Below are 15,863 nucleotides of genomic sequence, written 5' to 3'. Positions count from 1 at the left end.
GATGCCATCTTTCTTGTTTTGGAAAGGCCTTTGAAATGATGTATGTACCATACAAAGGGTGTTTACATTCAAAATATACGAGTTACAACCCTCAAGTCATCACCCCCTTATGAGGGGTTGAAATTCAGTTGTACGTCAAAAGGTGGAGTATTTGACCAATAACTTATCCTGGAAGTTACAGTATTATATCCACAGCAGTCTCCAATTTATTGAAGGGTTCCCATACAAATGACTCACTCTGTATAATTGATTATTTTAAACAAGAATGAACAGTTAATATTAAATCAGATCGGTATCAGCTATCTAGTATATAGAAGGCAGTGGGAAAGCAGCGAATCGGCAACGCTGTTCCCCCAACTTTCTCCACTTCCATTATAACGTAGACCTTACTATAGGAGCCTGCTGATAGTAGCTTCTGACTGAGAAAATAGAATATTATTTGTTAAACATTGTTCACTGATTCGATATAGCATTCAGAAATTCAATGAATTACTTGTGTAATTAATAAATGAATACTGAATAATTACATTATTCAAGATTAAGAATCTAATGCGAAAATTTAATGAATTACTTTAGTAATTATCGATGAATAAATAATGAATAACATTATTCACGATTAAGAATCTAATGCGATAACAAAAAACCTATATTATGTTCTCTGGACGTCAAGGTGAGTGTTCTGTGTTAATTCTGTACAATGACAACTGCCTCTGTGTAAATTGTATTGCCACTGATTTACAACTAATAGACAACACGCACTCAAATCCTCTCCTTTGTACTTGTGCTATTATTCATCACAATACTGAGTGAATGCCAACCTTTAGTGTGTGCTGGTACCCGAAACGCTTGACTTTCTTACCTCACTGTTTCAATAGAGCAAAATTATACTCCGTAGAATTTCTTAAGAATTTGCTGAGTTTTCAGCAGAATCTCTACCGGTTTTAATCTCTTAATAATAAATAATTCTCAATTAATCTCCTAATTTTAAATAATTGTTTTTTTTTTTAGAAATGAAAATGAAAAAGTAAATAAATTGCAGGATTATTCTACAAATTGACGATCAAAAAAGTGCAATATTCGACTATAATTTGGTATTTTAATCATTCTAAATTCAAAAATTTTAGCTCATATATAATTTTGGACAGAACTTTGAACTTAAACTTTTCTCAGTAAGAATAAAACCTATTTTTTCGGACATTTTATTATTATTTATCAAAATTTGGGAACAGAATAGTTTTGGGCCATGCCTGTTGTTCTTCCCCGATCATATTCATATGATCCGTAATTGTACCAAAAATAAATAAAAAATAAAAAAATCTTTGAATGTAACTCAGTTCTTGTAGCTTGATCGTTATTTAAGGTAGACGCACACAGATCGTCATCAGACGGACGGCACGCATCGGACGGATCGGATTATTATATTTGATGCATTGCTTTCAATTGGAGTGCGCACACCTATCCGCATCCGTTTAGGTATGCGCACTCCAATTGAAAACAATGCATCAAATCTAATCATCCGATCCGTCCGATGCGTGCCGTCCGTCCGATGACGATCTGTGTGCGCCTACCCTTACGGATACTAGACTTTCAAAATTGATACTAACTGTATTAAGGACTCATGCATTACTTACAAATTCTCATGAATTTTGAAGACATTCATTTCTGCTGAAAATCAAAATCTATTAAGTTATTAGTTCATGTAGTATAAAACTATTGAGTACATCAACCACTGTGTACCAGTATGCAAAGCTTCTGATGAAAATCAATTCATTTTGTAAATATATATTCATATTAATGCCACAGCATTGACAAAAATCATATCATAATTTTATTATAAAATGACAAATGATAAAATTGTCATTGAAAATGTAACTAAGATTCATGACACTGGCAGCGCCTATACACAATTGCTGCCAGTTTAATTCTATCATAGAGATTCTTTGTAAAAATTTTGTTATGCAAAAGGAGAATAAATTTAATTTTCATTTTCATTTTGAAATATAGCATTGACAGTCGTCACATTAGTTCAATTCATTTTCTATTAAATGATGTTAATAGGCTACAAAATATTAGCATTGACAATAATCGCATACGTGATTAATTATTGAAAACTTAACTGTCCAGACATATTTGTACAAGAAACCAAAACATAATTCATGCAACGTAAATTAAAGCTTGAACTTGAAGGTATTGATTCATTTTTCATTAAATGATGTTAACAGGCTAAATAATGTTAGCATTGACATTAATCACATACATGATTAATTATTGAAAACTTAATTGTCCAAACATATTTGGACAACAAACCAATAAAACATAATTCATAAATTGTAAATTCAATCTTGAACTTGAAGGTATTGAATCCCCCACACACAGCACGCTCTACCCGTTGACCAAGCAGTATTGTACACTAAACAGTTTTGATTGTGCGCACTGATCAGTTCTGATTAGTGAGACGAACTACTGAAATACAGTACCCTGCTTCTTTTGTCATGCCTGTTTTTGGGCGTCCTTTGATTGCAGCAGGGCGTCCGTTTCGATCCCGACATGCCGCAGACAATCCGCCTGGAGTTTGCCAAGAGCAACACCAAGGTTAGCAAGCCCAAACAGCCTGCCGCTAGCATCACCAACACGCACCCGACTCTAATGCACCCTCTCACTGGACGTAAGTACTTACCACTCTCAAGGCTGCTTTGCACCCCCCTCCCCAACCTCCCTTTCCCCCTTCCTTCACCACCCCCAACCACCCGGAGGGTACCAGACTCTTCTTTTTCTACTACTTGTGTCGCTCTGCTGTATCTAGCTAGGCTCTTTTTATGCATCCAAAACATGCCAAAATACACACATATAAACACAGACCAAAGAGAGCACTTACCCTGTGTGACAGCCCTCAGTCATCGAAAGTTGGTACTGAGAGTATGCAACTTTGATAATTATCTTTTTTCGTTAGGGCTACTTTTCGAATAAAAAAAAAATTAAAAAGGGTACTTGAATTTTTATTTTTATTTCTATTCAACTTTGATATAGTTTGATCCCAATGTTGGGGAAATCATTTACTACATCTCCCCAATGTTGGAGAGGAAATCTTGTTTTATTGAATTTACGAGTATGTTTGAGATATTAATTTGTTTCATAGTAAAACTTTTCATCAGCTTCATTATAATATGACTGACATTGTCTGGGAAACATGTATTGATGCGTAGAGCAGGGGTCCCCAACCTTTTTCATCCAAGGGCCACATTGTTAATTCTAGGGAGGCTTGGAGGGCCATGTACGTGGAATTTGACTTGTTGAACCATTTGCTAATATCTCGCAATGGTTGATCGCTGCTTGTTTACAGCTAATTCTACACTTATTAAGAAATGGAGTGGCTAGTAAGAGAAGAGTACTGAACAGTTGTTGTCAAAAATGCGTATAAATATATATTTTTTTAAATCTGTTGCAATAACTCTCGGCGAGCCGGACAAAATCCATCCGTGGGCCGTAGGTTGGAGAGCCCTGGAGAAGAGGATGAGAACACATTGGAAACATTATTAGAGATTTATTTATTCTTCATACAAATTCCTAGCAAACAAATGTTTAAAAAGAATTCGATATATCTCATTCTCGTATGGAATAGCTGAAACCAGATAAAAACATTATAAGAGATATATCCTTGTAATATATTAATAAAACAGTATTGAAACTTGAAGTCCCCTTAATTATTTAAGATATTACAACGACTAGTTTCGACCATAGGTCATTTTCAAGTTGAAATGTGGAAAATAAATATTTATTTATGAAAATGATCTATGGTCAAAACTAGCCGTTGTAATATTTTAAATAATTAAGGATACTTCAAGTTTCAATATTGTTTTATTAATTAATAAAAGTAGCCCATTCAAGTGAAGTGTTTTTCTTCTAATATACTACAAGCAAATTCTAATTAAACAAATAATTAAAAATAATTAGTTTCATCAATTTCAAATTCTTACTCCTATAAAATATCTGAAACCAGTAATAACATCATGGGAGATATATTCTACTAGCAAGTCGCTAACAAAAAAATAGTTTAAAAATGAAAAAATGAGCTTGACAAACTTCAAACTCATACTTTTTTAAAAATACAAAGCTTACTTAGCTTATACTTAGCTTGGGGAGTCCGATGGTAGCAAGCATTCAAAAGGCACACCAGTGTTTAATGTTAAGTCGGGCCTAGGCCACAAACTCAAGTTCTGTCAAACTGGAACCATATGAAAATTGAATTAATCAGCATAGATGGGTCATACTCTTCTAACAAATTCCTAGCCAACAAATAGTTTTAAAAAATTAGCTTGATAAATTTCTTCCTCATACTTTTATAAAATACAAACTGAAACCTGATGAAAATTGAAATAATCATAGCTGGGTCCTCATTTCTGGTTCCCATAGCTGGGTCCAAGTTTTAGTGAGCTCTAAATCAGGGTAAGTCCCTCTTGTATCCATGAAATCAGTGAACTGCACTGCATCTGTCTGTGGATGGAAATATCATGAAAAACGACTGTGTTTCTTTCAGTGGCTCGTGTGTGCCGTTTCGTGAAGACTTGAGCAAATTGATTTGTCAGACGAACCAACCACCCAAACGGATGCATAAAGAGGCCTTCTGCCTCTCGTTTCGTCCAGTAAGTCAACCATTTCAGCGATAGCTTTTAAAACAAATCACCCTTTAAACACTAGAACTCACTCACATCAACTATTTTCTCGCAATTTTATACTAGAACACGTTTTCCAAAGACTTGCACCTCCCCTTCCACAGTGCACTGAAAACAAAGTGCTATCAATATCAATGTTTCCTGTTCAAAAAATAACAATGAATATAACTCATCTCAAGAAAAAAATAATTAACTCAAGAAAAAATGTCATTCTGATTCGGTTTCCCGGATCTAAGTTTTAAAAAATATAACTCATCTCAAGAAAAAAATTCATTCTGATTTGGTTTCACAGATCTAAGTTTTAAAAAATATAACTCATCTCAAGAAAAAATTTCATTCTGATTCGGTTTCACGGATCTCATTTTTAAAGAATATAACTCATCTCAAGGAAAAAATAATTAACTCAAGAAAAAATGTCATTCTGATTTGGTTTCACAGATCTAAGTTTTAAAGAATATACTTCATCTCAAGGAAAAAATAATTAACTCAAGAAAAAATGTCATTCTGATTCGGTTTCCCGGATCTAAGTTTTAAAAAATATAACTCATCTCAAGAAAAAAATTCATTCTGATTTGGTTTCACAGATCTAAGTTTTAAAAAATATAACTCATCTCAAGAAAAAATTTCATTCTGATTCGGTTTCACGGATCTCAGTTTTAAAGATATAACTCATCTCAAGGAAAAAATAATTAACTCAAGAAAAAATGTCATTCTGATTTGGTTTCACAGATCTAAGTTTTAAAGAATATACTCCATCTCAAGGAAAAAATAATTAACTCAAGAAAAAATGTCATTTTGATTCGGTTTCACAGATCTAAGTTTTAAAAAAATAACTCATCTCAAGAAAAAAATCATTCTGATTTGGTTTCACAGATCTAAGTTTTAAAAAATATAACTCATCTCAAGAAAAAATTTCATTCTGATTCGGTTTCACGGATCTCAGTTTTAAAGAATATAACTCATCTCAAGGAAAAAATAATTAACTCAAGAAAAAATGTCATTCTGATTTGGTTTCACAGATCTAAGTTTTAAAGAATATACTCCATCTCAAGGAAAAAATAATTAACTCAAGAAAAAAATGTCATTTTGATTCGGTTTCACAGATCTAAGTTTTAAAAAATATAACTCATCTCAAGAAAAAATTTCATTCTGATTTGGTTTCACAGATCTAAGTTTTAAAAAATATAACTCATCTCAAGAAAAAATAATTAACTCAAGAAAAAATGTCATTTTGATTCGGTTTCACAGATCTAAGTTTTAAAGAATATAGAATACTTGAATACTCATCTCAAGAAAAAAATAATTAACTTAAGAAAAAATGTCATTCTGATACGGTTTCACGGATCTCAGTTTTAAAGAATATAACTCATCTCAAGAAAAAATAATTAACTCAAGGAAAAATGTCATTCTAATTCGGTTTCACGGATCTAAGTTATTATTGTTTGTTAATCCATGATTGAGAGGCTGATATGCTATAAAAACTCATGCAGACTGCTTCACTTCAAAAAGTTAGAACATAATAATATCTAATTCACCGTGCCTAAATATCCAGCTAAGCTGAAGTATTCTACTTTTTACTTATTTGAAATGTGTCATTTCATTTGAAAAATCGTTTGGAATAAAAAAACTTGAAAATTTGACTAAGACACTGATAATAGTATGATATTGTAACAAAAAACTTTTATCTGTGGTAATTTTTCTATTTTTTCCACTAATTCTGAGAAGTGTAAAGAGGCTAGAAAAGTTCACTAGATTCAGACAGTCAATGATTGCCTAAGGCAATGATTTTGGAAGGCTTATATTTATAAACTTTTATATTCATATGAATAAATCTATAAATTGGTAAATGGAAAAATACACAAACTGAGGTCTGCTTCAGGTGGACACTACATGAGAGATAAAAAAATTATATTCTAATTTTTATTTGCTTTGATAATTCATGAGAAATTATACTTGAATTTCAATAGTAATTGAACGGAATCCGTGAGACTTTTTTAAACACATCGGAGAAAAAATTTGATAGAGTGCTCCAAAACATACTTGAATTTCAATTTTATCCTCAATACTACACATTAGCTACTACCCTCAACCTCCCAGTAGATATCTTCTGTTTTCAAATTTAGATGAGAAACACAAACATATAAAAATCTTCCATGCTCTACTATGTGGGTTCTGGTAAGTATTCTCGACTGGAATACAGCAAAATTAGTTGTCAATTTTGTTTATTACTCAAGTTTTTTCAGAAAATACAATACTAGTACAACATCAATTCCTCAAGAATACTATTAAGGTTTTTCAAATTCAATAATACAGCTGGTAATTGGAGAGTAAGTAGTATAATAATCATACTATTTCCCCTTTCTGGTACCCTCTGACTGGTATTTATAAAGAATCTTCGTTTAACCAAGTTGATATTTCAGCTTTTCTAGCTTGTAATTTGGTTCTTTAATAATATTATCTATTGTTTATGATAACTTTGAAAAATTTCTTTTGGTCTCAACGTTTAAAAATGTGAATTGAGAATGGTTGTGTAATATCAATGAGATTTTCCAGGACTGGCATTGCTTAATTAAACATGACTCACATCTCTTAACCATGGAAGCATTCATTATAAATGGCTCATGTTGGAAATTAATCATCATATCACTATTGGAATATGCAAATTGAAATTTGAAATTGCTTTATTATCAATGACTAGGGTTTATTAATGGCACAAATAATTCTATAACTCCACTCCAATTCAAACACATACACTTCTATAAGTTCAAGACAATCTATAGATGCGGTTTACAAGAGAATAAATGATCACATTGATTTACTTGCTTGTGATGTTAAAGCAGCTCCTTATAGCTTTTTCTGTATGGATGTATAATGTAGCAAGCTCACTACCTGTGTAATTATCGACTCAAGCTTACAAGTATTATTATGAGAATAAAATTCTTCCATAATCTATCTCTTTCTTCCTCAAACATATTGAAAACTGATAACATTATTTCACATTGAGCACGAGTGACCTGCACTAAGATCTCTCTGTATCTAGACCCTTGCGTTAGACACCCAGCCCTATGACATTATTCCATCCTACACTAGACACATAGATGGTCAATTTACAACTGAATCACTTTACAACTGAATTGTATTTTTACAATTTACAAAACTCGATGGCAAACTACTTAACAACTGGTTCAACATATCAATGATAAACAACATCAAACCGAGCTAAACCACCTAATCGAGTTCAGATTACGTCAGCTCACATACATTCCCAGTAAGTAAATCGATTGTACTGATATTGAAATATTATTATTCAATAATATTATATCAATGTCACTTTTCCCTTTGATACTTCTCAAGGGGTCCTCAATTAAAAAAGCACTCGATGTGATGAGTGTTTTCATGATATGAAATTAAATATATGTTTGACATAATATGTATGTGACATAATATGTTTTTGTCTGTAGATGCTCTACACTGTACATAATTTTTGTGTACAGGATCATCCAGCTACTGTCAAATTTTCCTAAAAAATTTACAGTATTATTATAAAATCTGAAGTTTTTTTTTAATATCTAGCTCCTATGTGAGCCTACACAACTATTCTTATATCATATGAATAGGTAGCAGCAGCAGTATGTGAAGATAAATATTATACATAAATTCAGAGTTGTAAAATTAACGAGTTTACATTACTGATCAAATTTGTTTCATGTTTAAGCTTTATTTTTATTTTATGAATTCCATGTAAGATGGATTCAACTCACTCAATAGTGCTCAAACACACCATTAAAAAGTAAAACTACATAAGAGCTTTTCAACAATACGTTCAAAAAAGGCTAGCATTACCACTTATATAGGTTTCGTAAGAGTTGTAATGTCCACTCAACTTAGAAATTTGAAAGCTAAATAATGTTTTATTCAATTATTATGAACACAAGTATTCATAATCGATTATACCGGATTATTGATTGAAAAGCTATCAGGATTGATTTATGTTTTTGCTGAAAGAATGTAAATTTTGTATTAAGGTGAATAAAATAGTAATATATTGTCAATTCTATAGGCCTATATGTGAATATATTGTGAAAATGACAATATATATTTTATTCATTTATCACCTTATAAGGTAATCAATACCACAGTTTAGGTAATTGAGGTTCCATAATATTTCTTTTTTAAAAAGTGTAGCCCAAGTTATGTATTTCTTTTAGACAATTTCAATATATGTTGAAAAATGTGAAATTATCTATGTTTTTGTACATTCAGCGTTATTGATGAATATCTATTCGGATTGTTAAAATCACTTCACTATGGGCTACTGTACTTCATTCACATTAATTAAAACAATATAGAAACTTTTAGTACCCTTTTATTAAAACATTTAAAAAAACTTTAAAACATTTTAACAACTAGTTTCGACCATTGACAATTTTTAAGTAAAAATTAACAAGTTTTATCAACTTGTTAAGATTTTTTAAGTTTTCAAATGTTTTAATTAAGGGTACCTACTACAAGTTTTTATATTGTTTTTATTCATTTTGAGTGTTATATGTTGAGTGTGTTAGAAGAATGTAATATCTTGACTAAACAATGAATTTGAAATTTCAATTTCCAACAGTATTTGGTGAGATGTGGTGATATCCATTCGTAATGATACCGCAAAGATGTAGTCAACTTTCACAAATTAAATTTGTGTGTTCAGTAAATCTATTTTCAGTGAAGAAATTCTGAATAACTAATATTTTTGAAATATTAAAAACCACTCAATAGAAATAATATCCCAAAATCGTTTTAAGAAGCGGTTGACAGTATTTCTATTATTTGTGTTTTTTTATTATATTGTGAGTGTTTTAGATGGTGTTGTGATATTGAGTGATAATGTTATTATGTTGCAAGATTGCAACTAATGTTGAATCGTTGTACATGCAAGGTTGCAATTAATGTTGCGTTGCAAGGTTGCAACTAATTTTGCTTTACAATGTTGCAACTAGTGTTGATGGTGAGTTCTAATATAGCGTTGCAAGGTTGCAATTAATTTTGCTTTACAATGTTGCAACTAGTGTTGATGCTGAGTTCTAATGTAGCGTTGCAAGGTTGCAACTAATGTTGATTGGTTACTCTGTTTGCATTGCAGACTTGGGCGCGCCTTTCTTCCCGGGCGCACACGAGCTGTGGCCGCACCCGTTGACCTACGCGGAGTTGCCTGGTGCGGCGGCCGCCTTGCAGCACGCGCACGCCACCCTAGTGCACCCGGCCCTGCACCCGCAAGTGCCTGTACGTTCCTACCTTTGACTATCTACTGAAAAACAGGATAATGCAGCCTCCTACCACCAACATGTAATTAATCAAACAAACATAAATGAACGACTTACGATGCACCCTACGCTGCACCAATCGTTTGTCCCCTCTACAAACCCCCACCACCACCCACTCGTCAGTGGTATTTGGCTTTGTTTTGTTTACTCCACTTTAAGGGTGTGCAAAGGCTAAAAATAAACTTTCTACTCGTGATATTTTTCAAAGTTTTTCGATTCTTATATCATTAAGCTATCAAAATGAAAAAGTTTTCTCAGGAAACATTTTTTTCCGATCATTGCTTTTTGAGATATGAGCGCCTGCAGTTTGAATTTTTGGGACAGAAAATTTCAAATTCGGTATGATATAAATCAATGAGATTTAGAGGATGGATTCGTCATGGTATTGTTGATCTAGTAAAACAAAAATTTTCTGAAAATATCAATTTTTGAAAAAGTTATTCAATTCACCAAAAATAACTCAACTAAAAATTATTTTTCAAATCAAATTCCGATGTACAAAATAAAATAAATAATACACATTGTTGTACAAAATAAAATTGTATCAAATAGTGTATCGTCAAAAATAAAATCAAAACATAAAACATATAATTATGCTATAATACAGTAGGCCATCAAACATGTATAGTATGAGTATAATTTCTTATATTATTGTAAGTTTCCATTATCAAAAAACTCGTCAACACTATAAAATGCCCCTTTTACCAAAAAAGAAAAGACATCTTTTTTGAAATATCTGCGATTTCTACACTTGATTGCAAGAGCTTGACTCCCATGTAACTAGGCTTCTTCTCAAAAAGCCTTAACCTATGTGAGACAACACACAAATTACCCTTGCCTCTAGTATTGTGTTGGTGAACCTGTGAGTTTGTTGAAAACTTTTCTTTATTATCATATGTTAGCAAGAGTAATTGATAAATATAGATGCAAGGCACAGTCAGAATACCCTGAGTTACGAAAGCTCCTCTACAAGATTGACCAAAATCAAGTCCAGCAAGGCATCTAACAGCTTTTTTCTGTATGAGAAAAATGTTATCTAAATTTGTTTTACTGGCGCTACCCCAGGTATTGGGGTTTTTTCTAGTAAATTTAATAACTATTTCAAAAATGAATATTTTCAGAAAATTTTTATTTCACTAGATCAACAATACCATAAACAATCCATCCTCTAAACCTCATCGATTTATCTCTTACCGAATTTGAAATGTTCTGTCCCAAAAATTCAAACTTCAGGCGCTCATATCTCTAAAAGTAATGATTGGAAAAAATGTTTTCCTGATAAAACTTTTTCATTTTGATAGCTTAATGATATACAAATCGAAAAACTTTGAAAAATATCACGCGAGTAGAAAGTTTATTTTTAGCCTTTGCACAGACTCAAGTAGCCTATTTTCAGTTGTCAACTTCCCCCTCCCCTTACACTAGTCCTCCTCCATTATCAGCTCATCCACGTTTTGATTTGATTCGTATATGTTTGTTTCACTATGTAATTATTATCAGGCACGGTTTCTTGATTGGACACTTATAGTCTATAGATGCGTACAGACTCAAGCATTACGAACACGTGCATTCCACTTTCCATCTGCTAATGATAAGCTTATTTTCAATTCAATTTCATTTATTGCCAATCAGAATATTCAAGACATATTACAAACTCTTTATAATATGACATATCATAAACATAATTAACATAATTACTCATACATATACTTGAATAAAATAAAAATATCTGGGCACCGAGTTTCGCTCGTTATTTTTATTTATTGATAAACAGAACACAATTCTCTAAAATGATCGTGTTTATTATTCACAGCTGGCTATACGTCATCTTATGAATTTCGGGGATGCGATATTTTGATTTTTCACATACTTACTTTTTTACTATCCACAGCTGTTTCAGCCAAGGATGAATTATCCTTTTAATGCCGTTCAGCGAGTTTTCCCAAGGATGAGATCTAGTGCAATCGAATCTTTATATCGTAAACCTACTATGTTCCAAATTTCGTGAAAATCGTTAGAGCCGTTTTCGAGATCCGTTAAACATAAATAACCAGATATATGAATACAGAAATTGCTCGCTTAATATAGCATCAGCTTATAGAAAGCGGAATGCGCGTGTTTGTGGGTCTCAATGGTGTGATCACAATGAATGCGTATATGTGCAATTGCAAACTTTGTTATGCATGACCAAACGTGCAGATGAGAAACACAATCTGGAAAGAGCAAAGGAGCACTCACACTGAACGCTTGCTTTTGCTAGTTGCGTTCAGTGCGAGCAGCTATATGCAAGTCACAACGTGTTTCAATGGCACTTTTCAAATTTTGTTTCTCGGCTCATGCATGATCTGACATGCACTTACGTATTCAATGTGATCACACCCTTGTCTGTACGCACCTTTATAGATAATTGAACCATGAACCTAGAGATTCAATGGTTCATTAGATCCAATAAGTGTCATAGAAATCGTGCTACAGTTTGCCCACTCATTTTCCCCCATTTTGCTGCAAATTATGTTAAGTTTATGTAAAATTTTATATTGAACCATCTCGCAAATCTTTGTAGGAACCTCAGCATGGATTGATTTCAAAAGCATGTTTAATCGTGGAAACTAATTTTTGTTAAAAACAGAAAATTAAATAAAATGAATATTTTTATATTGTCTCCTACAAAGAATTGCACTCTGCTCTTTATGAAGTACCTAAATAATTATATTTTATGTTCTAGAAAAATAAGAAGCACTCTCCAGCTTGCATGTTTAACTATTTATTCCCCCAAAAGATCAAGCACTATTCGCTTATAAGTTTTAGCTGTTTGATTTTTTATACTCCATAGTTCAGTGGCTTAGATAGGTCAGAAAATCGACAGAAAATTATTGCATGATATATCTACTAATTGATATTGGCTTATAACAATCAGTCGTAGAAACAGTTCTATCCTGTTTAGCGTTTCTCAAATAATATATAGTTTTGCTTATTCTTATCAGCACATTGCAATAAAATTTAAAATGCATAATCTCGAAATGTGCATATTGAATAATATTTTTTCATATTTGAAAATTAAATATTTTTAATATTTAATATTTTTTCATAAAAATTTGCAGGACCAGCTTGACATCAGTGCTTGATTATATCATATAATTTCAAACACGTACAACTGTTTATTTACTAAACGTTACCGTTATGAAATGAATTGCAAATGCATGTTTTGTTGTAAATCCTCCACCTTAATAAATATTGCTTCAATGGTAGTGTAACACTTCCACACTAGTGTTTTTTTTTTCTATTGGCCTTGAACAAATGTTAGTTTTTTGCACCCTTTAAAAATTAATACAAAATTCCATTTTTTTGATGGGTGAATTAAACCGCCGTATAATAGTAATGGTACAACAACAGTGCTTTAACCAACTACCTCAAGTATCCTATTAAAAACGTTGGTTCTTTTTAAGGAATTTATTCTCACTACCAAAGGTTTCAGTGTAGTTTTCGTTGTTTTTTAGTAAAAATGGACTAAATCTTAGAAAAGTGAAACCATAACCTTATTTTGGACGTTTAAATGTTATCTAAATTTGGGATAGAAATAGAACAAGTAGTATCCTTAGTTTTTCTCTCCCAATCAGTGCTACTTTGTAAAAATTATAAATAAATTTATGGAGCAACGTTTCATCTGACTTCCAATATTTAAAGAAATGTTTTATCTGGCTCAAAATAAACTCGAAATAATTTAAAATTTATTCTCTAAACTATAGTTGAAGATGAAACACTCCCTGCTGAGTTTTTATACTTCTTTAGGGTATTTGCACCTCATCACGATTATTCCAATTGTGAGAATCAAGAAATATTTATGACTAGCAGGAAACCCGTGCTCCGCAAGGGTTTATTTTAAAACTTGACGTAATGAAATCTTGGAGAATTGAAAATAGGCGTATAACCATCCTCTGTTAATTAAGAATTTGTATGCAAAATTTCAAGTTAATCAGTCCAGTAGTTCAGACGTGATGATGCGTCAAGCATAAATTTCCTATCCCGTGTATAAGCCAGTTATTTCCTTTATAGTATGGATTTCAAATACATTATATCAAAATCTCAAACTCTATTGTACTCTGATAATTGATGAATGAATTGATGAATTGTATTTTGATAAAATAATAAAAATAATAGTTCAACTATATTAAAGTTTGTTTTTAAAATAAAGGGTGCTATAAGATTTTATTTTGTTTTATTAATTTAAAAGTAGCCCATGTCAATAAGTGTTTTATAAATTTTGAATCTATCGTCAACGATCATTGATAATTTGATCCGCCAATCTGCCAAAATAGACCTACACCTCTTTTTGTAGTTGAACTTTTTAATTTTGTCACCACTTCATGGTTTTATTCAATATAGTTTCTAGGCCTACAACACCTAGTGGTACCTATTTACTGTAACTGAGGTGTATTGGACTTTATAACTGGCAATTTCTGCACTTGTATTATCACTGTATCACTCACTACTTTATATGTTATATTTTTGCCTCTGATGCTAGTACCTAGTACCTACTATATAGGCACCCAGTATTGTCATTTTTCTTTAGAGCTACTTCTGATATAAATAAAAAAAAATCCCTGTACCCTTTTAAATTATTTTTAATACTTTAAAGGGTACTGAAATTTATATTTCTATTCATAGGTACCTAGTGCCTGTACAATATAATATATGGATGATTCTCTATTGAAACTTTGCAATATTCCATAGAAATTTTCCAATTTTACGCTTTTATATTGTATGTATTGCACCGTACTGATACTAATAGAAATTACTAGGTAACTTACTATCGTAGGTAGTAATAATCACATTTATTTCACCGCTGCATCTTTACTTTATATTGTAAACATGTGTAGGCCGACAGTATAGCCTCTATGATGGTATAGTGTTAGTACGTATTTCACGCTGGTACCAAAAACTTATAAAAGGCGGTAATAGGTACAGTACCTAACAATAATAATGATAACAATATTTATTATTTTAATATAACAATAATTGGTCAATGTTCCGTGGATTTTGATCAGATTTTTATTTTTGTACTATTTAGTTTTTCTACTAAATAAATCGAACTGGTACCGTAGGTAGCACTTGTTTTATCACTGCTTCATGTTGTGTTTCCAGTATCTGATAGCTTCCAGTATTAACTACAAGTTTAAAGTTCTAGTAACTTGAGGCGTACCTATGTGATTGATGTAGATAGCAGCAATGTACCTAGAATACAATGTATATTCCAGGTACAATGTATTCTAGGTACATTGGATAGCAGTAGCATTACTGGTTCCACCTCTAGAAATATTAAACAAAAATTATATTACTCTCTAGAACAAAATTATGCAATAATTGTATTCATTCACATTTTCCACCTCTATTACTATCAAACAATACAACTCTAGTAAATATGGTAGGTATGCAATAATTGTAGGCATCAGTGATTCGCATGCACTAGTACATACAAACTTGATGTTTTGCTGTACCAGAGATGAAATGAAATATTACTTGGGTAATATTCTTAATTCTCTCATCCTTGGCTGTACTGATTGATACTAGTACTGTCAAAAGGCTGTGCAAAGGCTAAAAATAAACTTTCCACTCGTGATATTTTTCAAAGTTTTTCGATTTGTATATCATCAAGGTATCAAAATGAAAAAGTTTTCTCAGGAAAACATTTTTTCTGATCATTACTTTTTGAGATATGAGCGCCTAAGGTTTGCATTTTTGGGACAAAACATTTCAAATTCGGTAAGAGATAAATCGATGAGGTTTAGAGGATAGATTCTTCATGATATTGTTGATCTAGTAAAGCAAACATTTTCTGAAAATATCAATTTTTAAGATGTTTATTCAATTTACCAAAAATAAC

The 15,863-nt window shown here is 31.8% G+C and overlaps 1 protein-coding gene across 10 annotated transcripts in view; it reads left to right on the top strand.

Moving 5' to 3' along the window:
* Positions 1-15,863, top strand: part of LOC111044192 (protein couch potato) — a 403,765-nt gene that overhangs the window by 361,260 nt on the left and 26,642 nt on the right. For 9 of the 10 annotated variants that reach the window (XR_005571122.1, XR_005571123.1, XM_039426403.1 and 6 more), the window contains 2 exons: positions 2,524-2,665; positions 9,802-9,941. Coding sequence is in view for 8 of the 10 variants with exons in the window: in XM_039426403.1 (XP_039282337.1) it covers positions 2,524-2,665; positions 9,802-9,941 (282 nt within the window). In the remaining 2 variants the exon portion in view is untranslated. The remainder of the gene's footprint in view (positions 1-2,523; positions 2,666-9,801; positions 9,942-15,863) is intronic. The other variant, XM_039426401.1, reaches the window with a different exon arrangement.

The sequence above is a fragment of the Nilaparvata lugens genome, chromosome 4 (assembly GCF_014356525.2).
Source record: "Nilaparvata lugens isolate BPH chromosome 4, ASM1435652v1, whole genome shotgun sequence".
Taxonomy (NCBI): Eukaryota; Metazoa; Arthropoda; class Insecta; order Hemiptera; family Delphacidae; genus Nilaparvata; species Nilaparvata lugens.
Note: the sequence above shows the minus strand (reverse complement) of the source record. Positions and strands in the feature narration are given on the sequence as shown.